The 10,509-nt window shown below is 33.3% G+C and overlaps 1 protein-coding gene across 1 annotated transcript; it reads left to right on the top strand.

Moving 5' to 3' along the window:
• Positions 1 to 2,559: 2,559 nt before the first annotated feature.
• LOC121410659 (deoxyribonuclease-1-like) lies at positions 2,560 to 9,825 on the top strand. Its single transcript, XM_041602891.1, has 8 exons — positions 2,560 to 2,828; positions 3,156 to 3,244; positions 4,390 to 4,473; positions 5,054 to 5,154; positions 6,187 to 6,299; positions 7,080 to 7,237; positions 8,746 to 8,836; positions 9,333 to 9,825. The coding sequence occupies exons 1-8, from the start codon at positions 2,682 to 2,684 to the stop codon at positions 9,378 to 9,380; spliced, it is 831 nt and encodes a 276-aa protein (XP_041458825.1). The 5' UTR covers positions 2,560 to 2,681; the 3' UTR covers positions 9,381 to 9,825.
• The last annotated feature ends 684 nt before the right edge of the window (positions 9,826 to 10,509 follow it).

Raw genomic sequence — 10,509 nt, 5'->3', positions numbered from 1 at the left:
CTAAACATCCTGCCTGAGTCGAGTTTCAGGTCACATAGTTAAGGCCAAAGGTCACTTAGGGTCAACGAACTTTGGCCATGTTGGGGTTATCTGAGTAGTTGTCATCATAACTGAAATGTTATCAATCTAGTTCGTGAAACTTGGGCATAAGAGCAGTCAAGTATCCTTGAACATCCTTTGCGAGTTTCAGGTCACATGACCAAGATCAAAGGTCATTTAGGGTCAACAAACTTTGGTAGTGTTGGGGTGTTTGTGGAATTGGCATCATAACTCAGAAAGTTTATGGATCTAGATCATGAAACATCGACATAATGGTAATCAAGTGTAAATGATTGTTTTGCACATGGTCAAATGTCATTTTGGGCCAAAGGACATAATATTTTATTTATTATCATATTAGTGTTTTCATCTGTGAATAATTGTTCATTAGCTGTTTAGAAAGGCAGCACTATACTGCTATAAATGCAGGCGAGACTGTCAGAGGCGTTCCACTTGTTTTTAATACCCACTGTATATGAATTTCAAGCGATTGGATAAAACTTCCAGTCTTAATAAACCGGATTGCTCGATGTAATGAATAATGATGAGTAAAGATAATGATAAGTGTATTGGATAGGATTTTTTTCATGGGATGTGAGAAATACTCCCTCAGCATTATTACTACCAAGCTTTGATATTACATTATTCTGTAAAAAAGGCAAAAGCTTCTACATTCACGAAATTTGGATTGAAACCTCGACTTGGATTCACTTCGGTGTCATATAAAGCAACCCGTTTACGCATGATACATGTATTATTCCAATTGTGTTATCTGAAAAGGGATATAACCGAAAAAGTCTGGGATCACTTCAGGACGCTCTCTTTGTTTATTATTGGAAATACACTTAGAATTTCACTTACCATTGTAAATATTACGGTTGTACATAATAACGTTATATAATTATGCATCATGAAAATATGTAACAAGATCATTTGTCTTTCCGATTTTTGTTCTTTAAGGACAAGTCAATCCCAACAAAAATTGACTTTAATAAAAAGAGAAAAATCCAACAAGCATATCACTTAAAATTTCATCATAATTGGATGTAAAATGAGAAAGGTATGACATTTTAAAGTTTCGCTATATGCACATCCTTGTCGGTATTAAAATGAGGAAACCGGTGATGTCATCAACTTACTATTGCTTTCGTATTTTATTATATGAAATATGAAATATTCTAGTTTTATCCTCATGAAACGACGATTAATTCCTTCCTGATCATGTGGAATTAGCATTGTTTACTAGTATACTTCAGGCAAGTTGGTCCTTATTTTCAAATCTGTAAAAAAGGAAAAATTACATAATTCAAACAATGAAAAACAAAAGAAATAGTGAGTGAAGGGCATCATCGACTGTTTCATTTGCATGTCATTGAGTGGGCATATCACTGTTTTGGAAAAAAAATAATAAAAATAAGCGAAACTGTAAAATGTCATAACTTTCATAATTTGCATCCGATTTTTATGAAATTTCCAGCGTAACGCTAGTTTTATTTTTCTCTATTTGTTCAAATCAACATTTTTCTGGGGTGGACTTGACCTTTAACAGTGGTATGTGCGTGTGCTTTTTCCGTTTCTGTCATTTGAATGCATACAATTCTAAACGCATGAAGTAGGGTTGGATTTTTTATTAGCACAGAGGGTATCGAAAAAGTTGAAACAATCATATGAAAATATATTTGCACTATCCTGACGCATTTGTACATTATGTTACAGGTCTCTTTAAGCAGATGGCGATATTACTGTAAAAATCTTTCCACTTGAGTGAGCACCACTTACTTTAAAAAAAATTGTGAAAATGATTTTCGCAAAAGTTATATGAATAAAAGTAGAAATACTTACAAGGTAAAATTATAAAAATAACTCTTATCATTGCAGTCTATCAAACTTGTTTGGGCGTACGCTTGTGTAAAAATGATCAATATGTTAGAGTTTGAAGGAGAGGACAGAGTATAATAAACTGTATTTCCTATTCCCCTGGCTAGCTTTTATAGCAGCATATCATATAAAAAATGACAACATTCCTGATGGTGTACCAGCATGTATTGATTATTGCTAAGAGTAGCCTCTCTGATATGCGCCTGGCTATAGTGGGCAAGTTACTGGTCGCCCGTCTGTAGTTTGCCCACTAGCCCGACGCATATCGGATAGGCTATGCTAAGAGAAGAAATATATATGAATAAAACTCAGATTTCAAACTTTATCGATGGGTATGTGCATTAAAAGAGATTAAACTTGCAATGCAAGTGGCAAAATCAATAAAAAAATATAATTTGCAGGCATAATCATATAAACTGGTCTACGTATAAACAATAAAAATCCATCGTTGTGACTGCATAATTTCTTTAATTGTTTAATGTAAATTTTCCAATAGTTCTACATCGAGGACCACGTGGGTAAGACACCTTAGCCATGCATCCGGTCAGAAAGCATCCATTATCAGACACGCGCCAATAATCCAATAATCCTATTTTGTTAGTTACTTAATGGATGATATGATTATCAAATCTACAATATAAAAGCACATATTTCTCTTTATAATTCAAAGGTGTAGTTTGGCATCAACCTTTCGGATCAAGCCTTCTCTTCACATTTTCTAGACCTCGTTGGTTTTTCCCTCGTTCAATTTCAATACAGTAGCAATGGCTCGAGGAAGTATAATATGTTTGGTTTTTGCTGCTCTCTGTCTTTCTTCTGTATCTGCAACAGTGAAGATCGCAGCTTTTAATGTACAGACGATGGGGGTCAGCAAAATGGGAAAGCCTGAAGTAGTCAACGTGTTGAAGCAGGTATACGAATTGTTTATGCCGATATGCACGGTCATGGTTTGTGCTTTAAAAGTAATACGTTTCTAATTCAAATCACCAGAATTTGTCACAAAAACACCGTGAAAGGAATTTCAATGTGTGATATCTTATTCTTAGACTTAATATAACAACAACAACAACAAAAATCCAATGGACTCCCCCTCAAAAAAAAAAAACACCATCGTTTCAGAACTTACGAAAATGACTGAGTTGATGGTACTAAGTAAAGGAACAACTGACACGATTACAAGTTTGTTGTTTCATTTCATTTTATTCTAATAAATATTCGAATTCATATGTTTGCATTAGATAATCTCATTCTACGACATGGTCTTAATCCAAGAGATCAGAGACAGCTCAGGAGAGGCTATCGTTGAGCTCTTAGAAGAAGTCAATAGGTAATGTAAAAAAAAAAAACAGTTATATTCTTTTAACTGTATATGAAATCATTACATAGTGAACTCTTTATGTGTATTTTACGGATGTGTATCAGATCAGATTAGATAATTTACTTCTGGGGACCGAATTTAAACGATATGCCATCCAAAAGATCAGACTTGTTCAAACCGGATACTTCTGAATCAGTTTGTAACTTCCATATGCAGCTGGATGTACATGTTACAAACCAGACCTCACAGATGCTTTGATTGAGGATTAATTTCAAGTAATCCTGTATTAGAAATAAAACTTATCTGTTTATACAGATTTGAATTGGAATAAAGTTCTCTACTTCTCGATCAGAATAAAAACAAGTAGAAACATTAACAGTGACAAGAAAGCAGTAATAAAGATTCATGTAATAAAATCACGGACAGAATTGTTGATACATTCACGCTAAAGCCAAATTTTCAGCTGTACAATGATAATTTTTTTTTACTCGCTGTAAGCTTTGCCGTCAAGGTATTTTGCATGTTTATATTTTGCGGATTATTGGTAACATACCCAAGCTCGATGAGGATCTAAATAGATCTTGAGCTCTTTCCATTGATAGATAAGAAAAGATAAAAGTTAAACACGAATGAAAAACGTGGTTAATCATAATTGTGTGTGAATACGTTTTGAGTAGTAAATTCATGAAGCTTCATTAGCGATACATAGAATGATTAGGAAACGTGTATTTTGAGGCGTTAAGTGTTAAATGACATTGGGAAGTAAAACCCATTGTATAATCTTATTCATTTCATTGGTGTAACAATGAAAACATTGCCAGTTTTAAATTTTACAATTTCAGGATGTCCATAAACTTAGCAATTGAAGGTTTAAACAAAAAAATGCACTTTGGAATTAATATAGAATATCGTACAATTTGAATCATGATTGACTTCATCAATCATGAATCCGTATTTTATTCAACTAGCCGATAAATTTAGCCGATTAAAAAAAAAAACACACATCTTGACTAATGAAAGGTATACGCAGTGTCAACAGTTTTGGCGACATTTTTAGTTGACGGTGATTGTCATTTGATTATTTTACCATCAGCATCATGTATACGCATTCTATTGTCTTAAATATTTTTTCTATTTTTATTATTAACAAAAAGTTATTCATCGGAAGAATATGATATGGTGATATCTTCACGAGCCGGACGCAGTTCCTACAAAGAGCAATACGCATTCTTCTACAAGTAAGACAATTTTTAAAAACATGTTTTGAAAATTGAAAGCTTTCATTGAATTAAAAAAAATCGTTTTCCGTTGCGAAAATTTTGGAATTACATAAGTTCATATGGATGGACTATCAAATCTATAGAGATGTGCAGAAAACAAATTAACAAAAATTGCGTGAGCAATATCAATTGCTTATTAGATTTTCGTCCCAAAACTTAAACAATTCCTTGTTAAGTACTGAAATTCATCGTGTTATTGAACTTTATTTTCACTCTTTCAGCAAAATATTTGAATATTACTATATTTTCATAGTCCGAAGAATTATTACATTAAATTTAAGACAAAACCGACCCACCCTCTTTCACTTAAAGTAAGACTATCATGCAAAAATATATATCGTCTCCTCCCAAACCACAATATTTTGTTCTAATTTTTGAATTATCACAGTGTAGCCAAAACATTTTCTTATTCCGACCGTTAGCGACAAGTGAAACGTCTCTTCGCCTGTCCGGTTTAATCAGGTTTTAATTTGCTGTATAAATGTCCTTATGGATTTTAAACTTAGATTATAAATCACTCTGATTAATTCTACATCAGGAATAACAAGATGACCGTTTTGGATTCTTTTGAGTATCCGGATAACGGAGATCGGTTTGAGAGAGAGCCTTTCGTCGTTAGGTTTTCTGCCCCTTCTACACGTGAGTGATAATTATGCAAATGTAATGAATATCAGGCATTCGTAATTTTGATATAATTATTGGGATTCTTTTCTCCATCAATACATTATTGGGGGTACACTTGCTTTCACTGGCGGCACTAACTGGGGCCATGGAAGGTCCCCTACACACCTTTTCACAAAAGAAAAGAACGAATGAAGGCTACACTTGACATGCTGCCATAAACACCTGATTCTATCAAGACACACAAAGCTAAAGCACCACATTTCACTCTTCCTTTTTTTCTCTGTTTTTTTTCTGATTTCAGACTATCTAAAATTTCTATCAGAAAAGTTTATGTTTTCAGTCAAAGAAATAAAAGAAAATACAAACATGTATGTATTCATTCAGTATTTTGTATATTTACTGAATTCAAAGTCCATCCAAACAACAAGCTGTTAAAAAAATGAAAAATTATTCAAGCATAACTAATAACACTAAACATTTCATCAACATGAGAAAACACATGGCAAAGCTATGACATTTAGTAGTTTTGGCTTACACTCGCACAAAGTACCGTGGTATACTGTATATGCAGATCTTAAATTATCATTAGGGTGATGATGATATTGCAAACTCATTTTATTTGTATGTTAACGTATAAATCAACAATTATTTTTCCTCTTCTTATAATGTAAATCATACATGTTTTGACTGGTAAAAGAACGTGTGAAATTGTCAAAATTCTCATCTTGCCTATATTGGTTTAATCAAGGGTTTTTTTCTCATCATATTTCTTTATTGCCTAGTTAGGTCATATAATAAACTTTAAAAAGAAACGAATGTGTGACGTCATCGACTCCCTCACTGTATCATCCGTGATGTTCATTTGTGTATAACCATAATAAGTTTTTAATATTGTACGTAACTTTAAAGGATATCAGAATTTCTTTATGTCACACCCGACTTTGGTAAAAATGTGTCATGCTTCATTATTCTTTTTCTCTTTTGATTCAAATGACGTTTTTAGTCGGAATTGACACATGCCTTCTTCTTTACCCTAATTTTTGTTAGGTGTTGGTGAGTTTGTAGTGATGGCGCTGCATGCTAAACCTGACGATGCTGTAAATGAACTTGATCTTATGGCTGATGCCTATGATTATACCGTCAACCAATGGGGAATCAGGGTGAGACCATCTTTCTTAGATCATTTAAAACTTTGTAGTCAGGCAGTATCACTTTGGAGCATCTCAGAGTTTCTGAATTGTATAATGGTTTCTGTTTTAAAATTCTGGAGGTATGTGAAATGTTTCATCGAAGACAAATTTTCCCCGGTGGTGTCTACTTCAAGCCTTCTTTGGTCGCATTGCTATAGAGCAAAGGATGAATTCTTTGCTGACCTCAATTTCTACAATGAAATAATGCAAAACAGTGGTGTTGAAACTATACAATTCAGTGCTGTGAAAGGACCGAATCAAGTGAGCCAAACATTTTGAGGGGGAGGAGACATTTGGCAAAATTTCTATTAAAAAATAATCTGCGAGCGAGTGAGTGAGCAACAATGATGACATTTTGGAACAAAATTATATTTTTGAGTTTTAGATTTTGACATAATATTCGAAAAATAATATCATATTTCACTCTTTTTTTCTTTCCTTTTCTCCTTTTCTTCTTTGTCGTGATTTTTTTTGGGGGCCTATGGCCCCATGCCTCCAATCTGTACGCCAGTGATTCCTAGCAGTGATTATACAAGTATTAAATTCACGGTATTATTAGTGGGTATTAGCCACTCACACTTCTTGTCATTTTAACTCATTCTGTTTGTTTTTTACACTGTATTGTGTTATATTCAAACTCCATGTTCATTATGGTGTATTTTAAATACATGAGGATGAGGCCCTCTCACATATCCCCCCTCCGTGGGGGTATTTATTTATTGATTGATTCTATGATGCTGTTATTCGCAGGATGTTGCTATCATGGGTGATTTGAATGCAGACTGTTCTTACGTAGGAAGTGATGACTGGCAAAATATCCGACTTCGCACTCAATCAAAATTTGACTGGGTTATACCCGATTCGGCTGATACAACGGTCTCTGGAAACACCAATTGTGCATACGACAGGCAAGAGAGTTTATGATTTTTACTGACATTAACCGTAATCATTCGCAGCTGAGGGGCAACACCTTTGGGCAACACCAATGGCACGCGCCCCTGTCATTCAACGTGGACCTGCTTGCAGATGCCCCTCTTTCCCTCTTGGGGAGCGAGAATGAAAATAGGTCCTATGTTTTACTTTCTGTCACCCCCTTCTAAAATTGTGATTCCCTATATCTACTGTATATTGAACAGTCATTAAGCATGTAGGAATCATCATAACAATAAAAATGATAATCTCTATCTATGAAAAGCAACCGATTGTAAGGATATCCTTAAAGATATCGTAACATTGTTCCATGTTTTTCTAGTGCGTATCAACAAAAAGTTTACACTTTAAAAAAAACCTGGGAATTAAAAATATACATCATGTGGGTATTTTTCACATATAATCTTGGGTTTGGGTCTCATCTATCCAATGAAAGTAAAAGCTTTACCACAATGTTACACTTGGGTTGAGCACTGTCCATTTTTGTAAAGCTCGCAGAAATCTGTTTGCGCAGAAATGCTCGTTTCACGCTGTGTCAAGGGGAAAGGGTGAAATTGAACTTACCGTGCGAAACATTTCTCATACGTCTCCCTTGTACTTTCAGTCAATTGAAATAAAACGGATACATTCAAGCATTTTGTAAAAAATTTACCACCCAAATTGAAATTTTAACACTTAATAAGCACAACCATTACCCTTATTTGTGCCAGCTGGATCTGAGGACATAACTGAATCTGAACAAAAGTGTATATCAGACATCTCCAGCATTATTTCACTAAATTTTTATCATTTAAAGTGGTTTTACATTTAATTTTTCATTTATACTTGTTCCTCCACACTTTTCCAAAGCATAACAATGATTAACAAAATGAAAGTCCAGCCTTAGCCATTTCATGTAAATCACAGCTCAGTGTAAAGCAAATATGATCGTCACGATGGCCTCGGTGTGAGGGGGGGGGGTGGGGTGGGACACAATGCACCCTTTGAATTGTTCTGGGCAAGGAAACTAGTTTTAAAAAGTAAAAGATATCTTTAAATGAATTTTACTAGCTAAATTCAACATGTTCTACATGATTAAGGTCTACTTTTATTCGCATAACAATTTCAAAGTTCTGCACAAATCATTTTTTCACTAACTTTTCAAAAGTAAATGATGCTCACTCAACCGGAAATATTTTTGGACAATTATATCGTCATTTGCTTAAATGGATCTGTACCAATGTTAAAATGTGGAAAAATGTTCAGGATATTTCAAATGTATAATTTTACAGGATGTTTTATAAGTGTAAACTTTTGTTTTGATACGCACTGTATATATATGACAATTGGTGGAATCGATTTTTAGTTCAATATCCTGCCTGTCTGAAGATCTGATACTCAAGCATAATATGATAATTCATTAGTATACGCATACAACTTTTTGAATAATCGGCCATTTCGAATGAAAACGATAGGCCTTATGTACTAATTTCTTTTTCATCTGCAGATTTGTATTAGCTGGATTAAATCTAAAGGCTATGACTTCGGGTGCTGGTGTCTTTTACTTTGACGATTTCTTTGGTCTCGACTATACAGCAGTAAGTTTATGATTTCCCCACTTTTTTTAACAAATCGTTTGATATGAGATGTCTCATTTCTCTAGAGAGTATATAGTTTAAGGTTTCAATATTTTTCAAGGGATGATAAAATAATAAATCATTTCTAATTTAGTTTAATGTGTTATTGGTGCCCGTGTTAATCTGAGATCTAGTAAAATCGTTTCACTATCATTACGTGAAAAATAAGTCCAGAACTATACTGATCAATAAAATGTGAATATATAATACTTTTAATATGTATAAATTAAGAATGTTTTATTTAAGGAGAATGGTTTTTATACTATCTTATTATTTTCCCCAATTTCACCCAGCATTTTGCTAAAATATTATTTTCTATTAAAACATTGACTTCGAATCTCATATCTTGGAATTGCAAGTGAACCACGCATCAACACCGTAACTATCTTTGATGTTTAGATGTCGATGTATAAAGTATCTAAAAAAAACTTTCCTTGTACTTTTTTTATTTCCTCAGGCAAAGGCTGTGAGCGATCACTACCCCGTAGAACTTACTCTTGATTAAAAACGTCATGGAAATTATTCACCAATTGCTGAAGATGGTCGGACAATTTTTTTCTTGAAACATGCTGAAAATAAAGGCTTGATACTGCTGAGGACAATTACCCCAATTCTCATCTTAATTCAGTCAAACATATCAAACATATTATGGGGCTAATGATTAAATGGATTATTCTATTATTTATCGATGAGCACGTTGGTTCGTTTTGTTTCTGTTTGGGGTCAATGTTATCCTGGCATATTATGAGTCAACTTATACCGTAGAAGTAATCATAGATGAGAGAAAAGGGAGTTCCTCACCCCTCCATTCCCTCCAAAAATTTCAACTTCAAAGAAATCAAAATTGAAAAGAAGGAGAAAAGAAAGGAAAGGAGTGATTATGATACTATTTTGTGAATGATATGAAGAAAATATCAAATGATAAGAATTGCATTTAAAATGATGAACAGGGATAATGTTTGAAATAAAATACAAATGTCTCATAATGTTTTAATTGTCATGACTGTATCTAACTTTGTTCGAGTGAAAAGAAATGCATAATGTTAAAGTTTTACGTCAGACTAAAATGATTTTGTCTTAAATAGTAAACGCTGAAATATCATCAAGTTTTATTACAAATAACAGAGTTGTTGAATTTTAGAGTTTAACAATATTCTGTAAAAACACAACAATTATGCACTTCGTCATGAATATGAAATAGGTGGGTTGATGATGAATCCCACTTTCTCCATTACATTAAAACGTAATTATTTTATATTTTCATACATGTAAAATAAGTTGTAGCAATGATTATCTGACACAATTTAATGTCAATCAATTTTTTTCCATTCTTGGAAGAAAAAAATGAATGAATTTAATCTCAGGTAATCAAATAAAAAGAAGAAAGTTGGGATATGAGATCGACATAAGATATGCATAATAATTCATGCAACTGTTTCACCGAATTAATGTAAAACTTTAAGATGTCATCACTTTTTTAGTAATTATCAGATTTTGATGAATTTCAGTGTTATTTTTCCATTTTATTGTATTTTCAGTATGGAGTACCCCGTCAAAGGAAAAAAAAATCACCAATTGAGGTTTATTACTAAAAGCAGAAAATGAAAGAAGTATATTGAGAAAGGTTCGACGAA

This window comes from Lytechinus variegatus, chromosome 3 (assembly GCF_018143015.1).
Source record: "Lytechinus variegatus isolate NC3 chromosome 3, Lvar_3.0, whole genome shotgun sequence".
NCBI lineage: Eukaryota > Metazoa > Echinodermata > Echinoidea > Temnopleuroida > Toxopneustidae > Lytechinus > Lytechinus variegatus.
This window is presented reverse-complemented; position numbering and strand designations above follow the sequence as displayed.

Excerpts from the sequence above, each read along its gene's own strand:
- LOC121410659 (XM_041602891.1), top strand. The coding sequence starts at position 2,682 with ATGGCTCGAGGAAGTATAATATGTTTGGTTTTTGCTGCTCTCTGTCTT. Across the intron at positions 3,245-4,389 it reads CTCTTAGAAGAAGTCAATAG|TTATTCATCGGAAGAATATG; the intron begins GTAATGTAAAAA and ends ATTAACAAAAAG. Across the intron at positions 6,300-7,079 it reads TCAACCAATGGGGAATCAGG|GATGTTGCTATCATGGGTGA; the intron begins GTGAGACCATCT and ends TGTTATTCGCAG.